This window comes from Channa argus, chromosome 4 (assembly GCF_033026475.1).
Source record: "Channa argus isolate prfri chromosome 4, Channa argus male v1.0, whole genome shotgun sequence".
In the NCBI taxonomy this organism is placed as follows: Eukaryota; Metazoa; Chordata; class Actinopteri; order Anabantiformes; family Channidae; genus Channa; species Channa argus.
Window position 1 is genome coordinate 13,271,552 of NC_090200.1, and position 11,995 is coordinate 13,283,546.

General features: G+C 39.1%; 1 protein-coding gene and 1 pseudogene across 1 annotated transcript; one reads left to right on the forward strand and one right to left on the reverse strand.

Annotated features, from left to right (window-relative positions):
* The first annotated feature begins 421 nt into the window (after nucleotides 1-421).
* On the forward strand, nucleotides 422-7,252 carry ighmbp2 (immunoglobulin mu DNA binding protein 2). Its single transcript, XM_067502990.1, has 15 exons — nucleotides 422-1,140; nucleotides 1,685-1,854; nucleotides 1,989-2,184; nucleotides 2,288-2,385; nucleotides 2,552-2,715; nucleotides 2,833-3,033; nucleotides 3,111-3,258; nucleotides 3,348-3,522; nucleotides 4,439-4,621; nucleotides 4,722-4,840; nucleotides 4,921-5,015; nucleotides 5,505-5,628; nucleotides 5,727-6,539; nucleotides 6,619-6,818; nucleotides 6,973-7,252. Exons 1-15 carry the CDS (start codon nucleotides 1,064-1,066, stop codon nucleotides 7,168-7,170), a joined length of 2,961 nt encoding a protein of 986 aa, XP_067359091.1. The 5' UTR covers nucleotides 422-1,063; the 3' UTR covers nucleotides 7,171-7,252.
* A 57-nt stretch (nucleotides 7,253-7,309) lies between these two features.
* Nucleotides 7,310-10,303, reverse strand: LOC137126333 (zinc-binding protein A33-like; annotated as a pseudogene).
* Between the last annotated feature and the right edge of the window lie 1,692 nt (nucleotides 10,304-11,995).

An 11,995-nucleotide genomic window follows, 5' to 3' on the forward strand; every position in this document is an offset into this window, starting at 1 on the left:
GGCGTGAATTAACCTAGCATGCAATGTCTTTGGACCTTGAAAGAAAACTGCAGTACCAGGAGAAAGCCCACGCAAAAAAATGGGGAGGACATGCACACTCCACACAGGGATATTAGGGCGGTTTAAAACTATGAAAACTTTGAAAGTTATAACTGGCAAATACACAGACATTTTCGAATGATACCATTTTATGTCATCTTATGTGTTATGCCCGAGAAATATCCAGTTGATATTTTTCATTCGATCTCAATCAATGTTACTAAAGTTGTCATCCCACTGATTCTTTTTTTTTTTTTTTGAAAGAATGTGTTCTCAAAAGGCGTTGTAATGTACAGCACACACAGATTTTTGCAAGTCAAATCTGGCAACAAAGTTTGTGCGCGAGAAGACAGCTGGGCAGGTAGGTGGCAGTGTTGCTAACATGTCAACAAGCTATTTCAGTCAAAGAAGACGACATGTTCCAAACAAACCGAAACAGACAAACTGCAGAAGATATTGAATCACAAGTTGCCTCGTATGGTTAACCAACATTAGCTTTTCGGTCTTGTGGTCTTTCGTTGGTGTTTCGCATAACGCTATTCAACGTTAATGAATGAGTGTCATTGTCGCCTGCCGACTGAAGCTAAAGTTAGTTGATTGCAATGTGTGAAGCAAGCTAACGTAACATCTTTGCTGGGGATAAGGAGATGATTTAACTACACGAGGTGCAAACATTACTACACGCTTTTCTTTTGTATTGCATTTCAAGTTAACCTACGGTCAAATATAACGATAAAACAAAATCTGCGGTTGTAACAACGTATTATATATTTAAATGACTGATACCTTGATGCCTGTACCCAAAGGATTTAAGGTAATAAAAAGCATTAACAGAATCTACCACTGATGCTTCACCACTGATTCCGATCACTTTAAGTAATAGTAAAATTAACCAGTTCCATTACAACAGCATGTTTTGATGTTAACTCGGACCTCTTCTTCTAGCTTGTCTCCTTCCTATAGCTTAACTGTTTCGGATATGTACTGCAGCACAAATAATCTTTACTTGTCTTTTAAGTGAGTGATGGCTGTTGAACAATTTGTGTCAAAGACACTTGAGCTTCTGCAGGTGGAGAGAGAGGCTGAAATAGAGGAGACCAGGTAAGAAACTGAACACATACACAAACTGAGGCATGTAACTGCAACACTCCAGGAATTCTAAGGGGCGGCTGTAGCTCAGTTAGTAAGGACCACAGGGTTCAGGGTCAATGGGTCGATCTCCAGTCCTGGCTATATGTCGAAGTGTCTCTGGGCAAGACACTAAACCCCTAACAGCCCATTCCCATCCCCAGCTGTGCAGTGCACAAGCCCGGTAGAAATTGGGGAGGGTTGCATCAGGAAGGGCATCTGGTGTAAAAACTGTGCCAAATCGAGGCGGACAATGATCCGCTGTGGTGACCCTGAACTCACGGGATAAGAAGGAAGGACAAAAAAAAAAAGGCTGCGGGAATTCTGTTATGCACTTCCTTTAGATTTGGGGGACTGGGAACATTTAAAGAGAGTTTATGTGTTAAATTGTTGGAGTTCCCTTTTCTAGATTTCTAGATTGTGGTATGATTTACACATAGGAATAAGTTTTTCTGTTCCCCAATCTCTGCCTTATTACTGGTAGTTGTCACTATAACAACGTGTTTTTTGCCATCAGGACATGGCAAGAGAACATCTCACTCAAGGATCTTCAAAATAAAGGGGTGTGCCTGCTGAAACTGCAGATAGGAAGTCAGTCCACTGGCTTGTATGGACGCACAGTTGTTGTCTTAGAGCCAAGAAAGAATCTTGGCTTTTCATCTCTGCCAAGCAACAGCTTTGGACCTGGTAAGATAAAATAATAAAACACCTATCCTGTGTGTGTGTGTGTGTGTGTGTGTGTATGTGTGTTTGTGTGTTTGTTTGTTTGTTTTACACCTTTAAGGTTTACATGTGCCCTAATAGGGTGTATTTTGTTACAGGTGATATAGTTGGCTTGTATGACACTAGTGGATGCACCACAGTCTCACAGATCGGCACAGGGGTAGTGACAAGGATCAGCCAAGCATCTATAAGTGTGGCATTTGATGAGTCAAAGGATGGCCTCAGTTTTGACAACGATGCTCTTTACAATTTATTAAAATTGGCAAATGATGTCACCTACAAGCGAATGAAACAGTGAGTGATCTTTCATGTAAAATATCACCAGACAAGTAAGATAGATACCAGTAGGCTATGAAACACTGGAAAAGCCTTGTTTTAATTTGGTTTGTGCTTGCAGTGCATTGAACGCATTGAATGGATACAGAAATGGACCAGCAGCCAATCTGATAAATGTTCTCTTTGGAGAAACAAAACCTTCCTCTCAGTCAGAGCCAAGTAAGTTATGCTTTACAAAGTAAATATTAACAAAAACTAAACCTCTTAATTAATCTATGGACAGTGCCTGGTGGTAGCCTTTACAATTTGCAGTATGCTGCATCAACATGAATTATTCTGTACAATACAAAGGCTATTTCTATCTGCTTCTCTTTTGTTTTATCAGATAAAGCTGAATTCTTGAACGGGAACCTAGATGATTCCCAGAGAGAAGCTGTGACTTTTGCTCTGTCTCAGAGAGAACTGGCTATAATTCATGGACCTCCAGGCACTGGGAAAACCACCACAGTGGTGGAGATCATCCTGCAAGCAGTCAAACAAGGCCAAAAGGTACGGCCTTTTACATTTCCGAGTGCATATGTCATCTATAGTGTGTCATTTAATCCAGCATTTGTCATTACAACTTCTCAGTCTATACGCAATAATTTTGTTATGTGTTTTTTTTAGGTGTTGTGCTGTGCTCCCTCTAACGTGGCAGTGGATAATTTAGTGGAGAGGTTGGCCCGTTGCAAGGCAAAGATCCTGAGGCTGGGTCACCCTGCCAGACTGCTGGAGTCCATGCAGAAGCATTCACTGGATGCCATCCTTGCTCATAGTGACAACGCCAACATCATCGCTGACATCCGCAAAGACATTGATAAAGCTTTTGTAAGTATTTTAGTAGCATGTGTTGCTACTAGTGTGTGCGCTGTCTTGAATGATTTTTGCCTTTTTGTTTTTTACAGCTGGGAATTAAAAAGATGCATGAAAAAGGGGAGAAAGCGAATTTTAAAAGAGAAATAGGAGAGCTGAGAAAAGAGTTGAAAACCAGGGAAGCAACAGCCATCACCCAGGCCCTAAAAAATGCAGATGTTGTGCTATCAACCAACACAGGTCAGTACTGTCATCAAGTAACGAAAATGTTATTTAGTTGTAGCGTTGGTGATAAAAGAGGGTCAGAGGACACTTGTCTGTATATGCAGGTGCTTGTGATGGAGGGCCTCTGAAGTTCCTGCCAGCAGAGCATTTCGATTGGGTGGTGATAGACGAGTGCGCTCAGTCCCTGGAGAGCAGCTGCTGGATTGCCCTACTCAGAGCGCGCAAATGCATTCTGGCTGGAGACTACAAGCAGTTACCTCCTACCATCAAATCCCAAATGTAAAAAAAAAAAGTTTTCCTCTTTATGCATTTGTATAAATACCAGTCAATCTTTAAAATTTGACATCGAGTAACAATTCCTCTCTCTGTAGCTCAAACATATTCTTTAAATCACATGTTTAAATTAATAGTCTCTTTAGAACTTATTAAGAAATGGGAATAAACTAGTTAGTTGTTGAAAGTTTTAACATTCAAAGATTCAGGTAATGTGCTTTATTTGAAGTGGAAAGTAATGAAGTATATTCACTCAAGTGCTTTAGTTAAGTACAAAGTCCCTTTTGCAAACACATTTTATATTTTTCACTACTTGACAAATACTTGACAGCTTTAGTCAGTAATTACTTTGCAAGGTGATTTTCTTATAATGTAGGTGTATTAGTATAGAGTATAATAGGGAGATATGTGCATTTGTTAAAATAAGCTCCTTTTTTACCAGCTTGAATTTAAATGTGTACCACTAATAAACTACCTGGCCAAAAAAAAGGACACACACTGTAATATGTAGTTGGACTTCCTTTAGCTTTAATTACAAGTTACCATGGAATTGTGTCAATAACCCTCTTCAGTCTCACATGTATTTCCATCTGCATTTAGTTTTCACAAAGATCTTGTATTAATGATTCGAGAGCTGAAGCATAAAATCTCCAGCACACCCCAAAAATCCTACGTAGTCAGCTGACCTCATTTTCTGGGCATATAACATTGTTGACCAACTGAAACAACAACAGATTGTATGATGGGTGCATACCCTTCTTACTCTGATGCTCAGGAATAGGGTAAATCTGGACTTGTCAGAGCACATGACGTTTTTCCATTACTTCTTAAGGCTGCACAACTTTTTCAGGGATTTTTACAACATTTTGTTACTTAAGTTTTAGAGTTTGATGCATGTTTTTTCTCCTGTTGCCTTATACAGTGCTGCATCAAAAGGTTTGTCTCTCAGTCTTATGGAGAGACTAATCCAGATGTATGGGGATTCAGTGGTCCGTATGTTAACAGTTCAGTACCGCATGAACAGCGCCATCATGGACTGGGCCTCCACACAGATGTACCAAGGAAAACTGACTGCTCACAGCTCAGTGGCGAGACATTTGCTAAAGTGAGTGAGTTTGTTGATGGAAAATATGTCACTTCTGTTATTTCAGTGGCAAATGACTCATTAAAGTTAGTGTTAAACTAGTGGTCCCTAATCCTAACAGAGATTTGCCTGGAGTCACCTGTGTTGAGGAGACTAGCATGCCACTTCTTCTGATTGACACTGCAGGCTGTGGACTGAGTGAAATGGAGGTCACAGATGAGCAGTCCAAAGGCAATCGGGGTTCGTAATTTTGTATTATAAAAAACTGAATTTCTGTTTGTCTAGTGTGGGATCTAAAAGTGTTTGTACTGTTTCCTCAGGTGAAGTAGACATTGTGGAACTACACATAAAGGCCCTAACGGCAGCCGGTGTTAAAGCTAAAGACATAGCTGTTATTGCTCCGTACAATTTACAAGTAAGTCACTGAAACACTGAGGAATTGTGTCCTAAAATATATCTGAACTCAACTTATAGGAATAGAATAGAAATCAGATATTGTCTTTTCTTTTTTGGGGTCTGTTGGGGTTTGCTTCTGCTGAGGACAATTTTATTATAGTCAGCAGTCTGCAGTTAAACTGCATACTGAGGGAGGAGAGGGGCAGATCTCTGCATGGAAATCCTGTGGACCACTTCTCTTATTATCTTAGCATTAAAAAAGTTTTAGTCGCAGCTTTTGCACTTTGTAAATTGCATTCGATAACAGTTAGTGTCAATTCAAAAACGATTAATCGTTTTATGCTAACTCAACTATTAATGTTGTAATTTATCATGTCAGTGATGCAAAACTTTATTTCATATATTTATTAGAGAAATTATCCACATTTTCACTTCTAAAAACTAAGAAAACAATCTATGGTTTTGTGTCTGGAGATGACTCATTGATGTGGTTTTTATCTCTGTAAAGGTCGATCTTCTGCGCCAGAAACTTTCTGCAAGGCATCCAGAATTGGAGATAAAGTCAGTGGATGGGTTTCAGGGCAGAGAGAAAGAGGCTGTGGTGTTGTCGTTAGTTCGGTCCAACAGAAAAGGTCTTTTTATTTTCTTTAAAATCACGTGTTTTTACCACACAATAAACATGATCAGCATTTGTTTACATACATCCATATGTATTTGTTCCTTCTTTTAGGTGAGGTTGGCTTTCTGGCGGAGGACAGAAGAATAAATGTTGCTGTTACACGTGCAAGACGCCATATTGCTGTAGTGTGTGACACACAGACTGTCGAGAATCATGCTTTTCTCAAATCCCTGATTGATCACATTACTGAGTTCGGCGAGGTCAGAACAGCATTTGAGTACATTCAAGATATTGTGCCTCAGAACTACACCCGAGACCCCAAAGACACGAAGACTACTACGTCCACTGGCAGCTCCACATCTACCAAACAGAAAGTTAAAGAACAACCTCCTAGTAAGGCAAAGCAGGTACAGATGAAATCCATCACTGGTAGCAGCAGCAAGGAAAATACTGCTAGTTCAGAGAAGAACACAAAGTCCTGCACATCAGCGCTGACAGAGGAAGAGCAGAAAATTAACAGATACACACAGATCAGAGAACAGGTGGAAAAGTATTTGAAGGACTTAAAACAGACTGAACTTCAATTTCCATCATCTTTTAACTCTCATGACCGACTGTTGGTCCACCAAATCGCTGAGGAGCTGGGCCTCGTCCACGAGAGCAAAGGCGAGGGGAAAGACAGGTGTATCACTGTTTCCAGGCCCCTAGAGTCAACACCAGCTGAGAAGCTCAAACGAATAGTAGAAGAAGAAAAAGAGAAAACAAATCCCCAAAAAGAGATGTTGTGTCAGCCTCCGTTCGATTTAAAAAGTTTACATTTGGAGAGAATGAAGAGGGAGCAACAGAAAAGGGAAGAAAACACTCAACAAAAAAAGCAACAGAACAACATCCCTGTCGCTCAGGCCCACTCAAAGAAGGCCAAAGGTTTGCATTAGAAACATTTAACCTTTTTTAATATGTATCTGGTGTCTCGGTAATCAGTCAACTAAGTTTTCTCTTTCAGGAAAGAACCAAACACAGACAAGCGCCTGCAACATTGCTGCTGCCGCTGCACCTGACGATGACTTTGACACACTGATCAATGCTGTCATGAAGGCAGACAGTGTGTGTGGTTTTATTAAGTGTAAAGCATCTGTGCTAACACTTGGACAGCTTTGCAGTTTTTGCAAGAAACAGTATTGTCTCAGTCATCATATACCAGAGGTAAGATAGAAACAAAACACTGCATATTAGTGTTTTTTGTTTTACTGTGTAGATGCGATTTATTAGACATATGATAAATCTAATAACAATAAACTAAAGATGAAGTTGTGTTTTCTACAAAATTCAGATTTTGTTATTTCTAAACACTTTTTAGGTTCATGGCTGTGGAGATAAAGCCAAGTCCCATGCTCGCATGAGAATAAGCAAAGAAGGGGTTCTTTATGCTGGTAGTGGGAAGAAAGACAAATCCATGGACCCCAACAAGAAAGCTTATCTGCAAAGAAAACTGGATTCCAAACTAAAAGATATGGCATCACAGAGGAAACCAAAAAAAAAAGAGAAGGACAGTTAATGTCAGCAAACCTACTCTATAATTTAACAGAATTGAAGACTTGTTCTGAAAATGATTAAACTATTCAAATATTTGAAAAATATTTGTACTCTTGTTTATTCAATTATACATTGGATACAGTACGATACACAATTAGCCTCTAAATTTCATGTGTGAAACATGGGTTCATCAATATCTTATGTCTCTTACTGTTTTGTCAGTCCTTACAGCATTAGCACACACTCCTTCATTAGTGACACAGCAGTGTTTTAGGAGAATTTGTGGAATATCAAATAAATCAATAATTATATGATTAAAATATACAGAATAATAAACTATGATTCACAATCTATATTCATATTTATGGCTGCTAATTAAACTTTTTTACACTTCATTAATAAAAAGGAAAAACCTCAATTTCCTGTTTTCACTGGATTTTTACTCTGGTCTCTGTCCAGTGTCAACCTCTGTTTTAACACCTGTGGAACACACTGCACTCTTTTGTGATCAGGTGGCATCCATCAATCTGATACGAGTGAGATAAAACACATATATGCAGTTAGGAGAGTTTGTCAATCAAACTGGGAAAGCTTGCACATAGCTAGAAACATTAGAACTCTTTCATGAGGCTCCACTGTCTTTTTAAACCTCTGGAACATGTATCTGCTGTATGTGATTCTACTCTACATCTACTATTATGGACAGAGGACAGATGGTCAGTTGAATTGAGTTTTTCCCTTCCTCATACAATCCAGGGGAGAAGTAAGGAAAAATCCTCTCTGTAAATCTGTCTTTAAAAGTGTGTATCATTGTCAAATCATCAGCATTGATGAATGCTACCTTTCCTTTGTCACAGTCTAGCTGTACAATTATTCTCTTAGGCTTCTGCTTCAACACCAACTTGGTGCGAGGTGAGGTCTGACCCCAGAATGAGTCTCTATTGCACAGGCCTATCACCCAGAAACCCTCGGTGGGGTTGAGGAAGATCGCATTCTTCCTTTTGATGGGCTCTCGGGCTACTCCAATGTACCAGTCTTTACCCTCGCCGACCTCTACTGTCCAGGCCTGCTTTCCAGATGTGAAGCCGGTTGCCCCAAGCGCACACACACACGGCTGGTGCAGCGTTCAGGATTGTCAGGTAGAAGCTGCTTGGTGCTGTACTGCACACAGGTCAACTCTTCAGAGAACTTCAAGTTAGACTGGGCTGTGTTTGGATCCATAGTGATGGAACTAAAAGTGTGAACAGATTTCAGTTATTGCCCATACTACTGGATATTGTTAACCTCATAGCAAGGTGTCTGTTCACCAACCATATTGGACAACATTAGCCATCTTCTTCCAAATTCCAAACTTAAGAAATCCCAGATGCTTTGCAGAGTCTATCAGAATATCTCTCATGCACTCTGGCTCTTTAATGTCGCATTTGAACCTGGAACATTAAAATGATTACAGCAATTGATGATTGTCTAATGGAGATCAATTTTAGCAGACGGTGAGTTGTGCATACATTTTCTTCATTTGTTTGTAGTCCTTTGGTCAATGGAGACATAAAAGAATAGAACACATTAATCAGTTTTTGGCTTTTGCTGACCACTTGAAAACATTTAGACTTAAGGAAAAACTGGCACTGAAACATCTATTGTAAGTAATTTGTGCTTTGGAGTTAAATCTGCAGGCATCTCACTTTCTCCAAGACATTTTGCACCATGTTAGTAATGGTTGAAAGTGTTGTAAGGGCACCTGTAAAAATGGTAGATCTTTCTCTCCTAGTGCCATCTCAACATCACTAATGGTGGAAGACGGGGTGTCGATCTGGTCCTGGATGTTTTCCAGTTTCACACACATCACCTGAGTCTTTATTTCCTGTTCCTGTTTAAGGACCTTCAGTCTAGTTTTTTCCTCCTCCTGAAGGAACTGGTGTAGCTTCTCAAACTCCTTTTTAATCATGTTCTCATTTTGATATGCTTGGGTCTGTAATATTGAGGAAGCTGGTTATTTATAGCAGTAAACTAGTAACATTTTTCTGTGCCTTGCTGATTTTTCCTTGCTGGGTCGTTAGTAAAATAGCAGTTTTATGTCTGTTAACCTCCATATTTTCTGCAAGTAAATGTCCAGATGGTATGATGAAAATGACTTTTACCTGTATATAGGTTTTTGTTTCCTCCCACTGGTTCTTTGTCTTGTTCAGTGTTTTAAGCTTCTTCTTTAAAGACTCTAGCATGGTTGAAATTTCACTCTGAAAAGTTCATGAGTTAAAATGTTAGTTACGACTTTGTCAACCTCTTACCTGTCACCTTGGCCTTTCACACACTTGTATGGTAGGCTCCTGTTAAAAGGAGCCTACAAAAACAGCACATATAGAAACCTGTCATCAGTCAACTATATTGTCACTATCACGATACAACACATTTTTATTTAGGTAAGAATTTCTGATAATCTAATGTGGCATAGCTTTCCTGGCTACTTCCTTCTGTCACAAATATTTATCTTAGAGACAGTCTGAAGACATCACCTTGAATAAAAAAAGAATAAAAACTCTGGAATAATGGGGTGTCACTATTTTCTAACATCTATTCAGGCTAAATTGTTAATTAATAGAGTAAATAACTTGTATATTAAATAAAAAAAAACATGAATTGCAGTCTTCCCTACAGCCAAAAAAACTACAAAAACAAACCTTTGCTCACACAGACAAGTGAGTGAATCCTAGTTTTCTTGAATGTGAATCCCCAAGTTATTTCCCCAGTTCTATTTTTACTCTACCCTTTCCTGCCTCTTCGACAGGACAGCACTCATGCACTCTGTGCTGTTTTGATGTTTGGCAGACGAGACAAATGGGCTCTTCGTCATTCTGACAAAAAATCTTCAGCTTCTCGTTGTGAAGAAAACACGTCTTGATTGCTGCTGGGTCTTTGGACTTGATATTTATCCACAGCTATCTTTAGAGCCAAATTGATTGGAGGCCTCCCAAGGACAGACACAGCACGACACACAGGACATTCTCGACATCCTTTCCATTCCCAGTATTTGTGTAAACAAACTCTGCAAACATTGTGGCCACATTTTAAAAGAATAGGAAAGTAATAAATCTCAGACCAACGAGGACAAAGTAAGTCCTCTTTAGAGAGTGAACTCGCTGCAGCCATCAGGTAGAAGTGTTCCAACAAACTGAGGTTGCAGGAAAACATCCTACCTGTTCATTAGGTGAAGTGACTGTAGGCGGGAACTTAAGTAAATGTTGGTAAACTAGTATGACCACTAGTTACTGGCATCTCAGGTTTACTGTAGGTTTACAATGTCATTGCTAAGTTATGGAAAGAGACTGACATTCACTTTTTTATATATAAAAAACTTACAACTTAAAACAAAAATTACAACACCAATTCAAAAAAAGTTGGGACGATGTGGAAAATGTAAATAAAACAGAATGCAATCATTTGCAAATCGGAACCCATCAGAACCCATATTTTAGTCACAATAGAACCTAAACCACATATCAGATGTTGAAAGTGATAAATTTGACCATTTCTTAAAAAATATTGGCTCATTTTGAATTTGATTGCACCAACACATCTTAAAAAAGTTGGGCAACAAAAGGCTGGAAAAGTAACAGGCAGTAACATGACTGGGTATAAACGAGCATCTCAGAGAGGCACAACTTCTCAATGTAAAGATGGGCAGAGGTTCACCAATCTGTGACAAACTGTGTCTAAAAATTGTGGAAAGACTTCAGAAAACTTTTCCTCAACGTAACATTCAGAAGACTTTAAAGATCCCACCATCTTCAGTATATAATATCATCAGAGAATCAGGAAGAATCTCTGTGTGCAAGGGACAAGGCTGAAGGTCAAAACTGGACACACATGATCTTGGGCCCTCAGCCCAAAGAGGCAAAGTGGAAAACTCTTCTGTGGTCAGATTAATAAAAATTTGAAATTCTTTTTGGAAACCGTGGGGTGGAGGGGAGAAAGACCATCTTGTTATCAGCGGACAGTTTAAACACCTGCATCTCTGATAGTATAGGTTTATTAGTGCCTATGGTGTGGGCAGCTTACACATCTGGAAAGGCACCATCAATGCTGAAAAGTGCATAGAGGTTTTAGAAGCAACAAATACAACCATCCAGACAATGTCTCGTTCAGAGAAGCCCTTGCATACTGCATCCATCACAACAGAGTCCAGGTGCTGAACTGGCCTGCCTGCAGCCCAGACCTTTCACTAATACAAAACATTTGGTACATTATAAAACAATAAATCTGTCAACAAAGGCCCAGGACTGTTGAGCAGCTGGACTCCTGCATCAGAAAAGAAGGGGAGAACATTCCTCTCCTAAACTCCAGCAACTGCTCTCCCTACTTCCCAGACATTTACAGACAGTGGTTAAAAGAAAAGGGGACGCTACATAACGATAACTTGTTCCAACATTTTTGAGAGGTGTTGCTGCCATCAAATTCAAAATGGGCTAATATTTTCCATGAAATGTTAAAATTTCTGTTTCACCATTGTTTATGTTCTATTTTCAATAAAATATGGGTTGTTTGAGTCTGTTTTTATTGCCATTTTACACATCGTCTCAATTTGTTTTGAATTAGGGTTTTGTATAAAAACTGTAAGATCCTGTAGGGATCCAATCTGAAAATAGCATCACAAGGATAAGAGAGTTCTAACACTTAAATTTGCTTTGAGTGCACTTTATTTTTCATAATGAAATGTTTCCATATTTTACACAATACTCAATGCATAAACATATTACCAATGCATTTTAGTCAGACTCTAAATCATGGTTGTCAACATGTTTAGAAAAAAAAAAAAGGTTATCCTACATGTATTTAAATGTTATAGTACT

Coding starts and splice junctions, on each gene's coding strand:
- ighmbp2 (XM_067502990.1), top strand. CDS start 1,064: ATGGCTGTTGAACAATTTGTGTCAAAGACACTTGAGCTTCTGCAGGTG. Junction 3,259..3,347: donor TGTGCTATCAACCAACACAG/GTCAGTACTGTC, acceptor CTGTATATGCAG/GTGCTTGTGATGGAGGGCCT. Junction 5,629..5,726: donor AGTTCGGTCCAACAGAAAAG/GTCTTTTTATTT, acceptor TCCTTCTTTTAG/GTGAGGTTGGCTTTCTGGCG.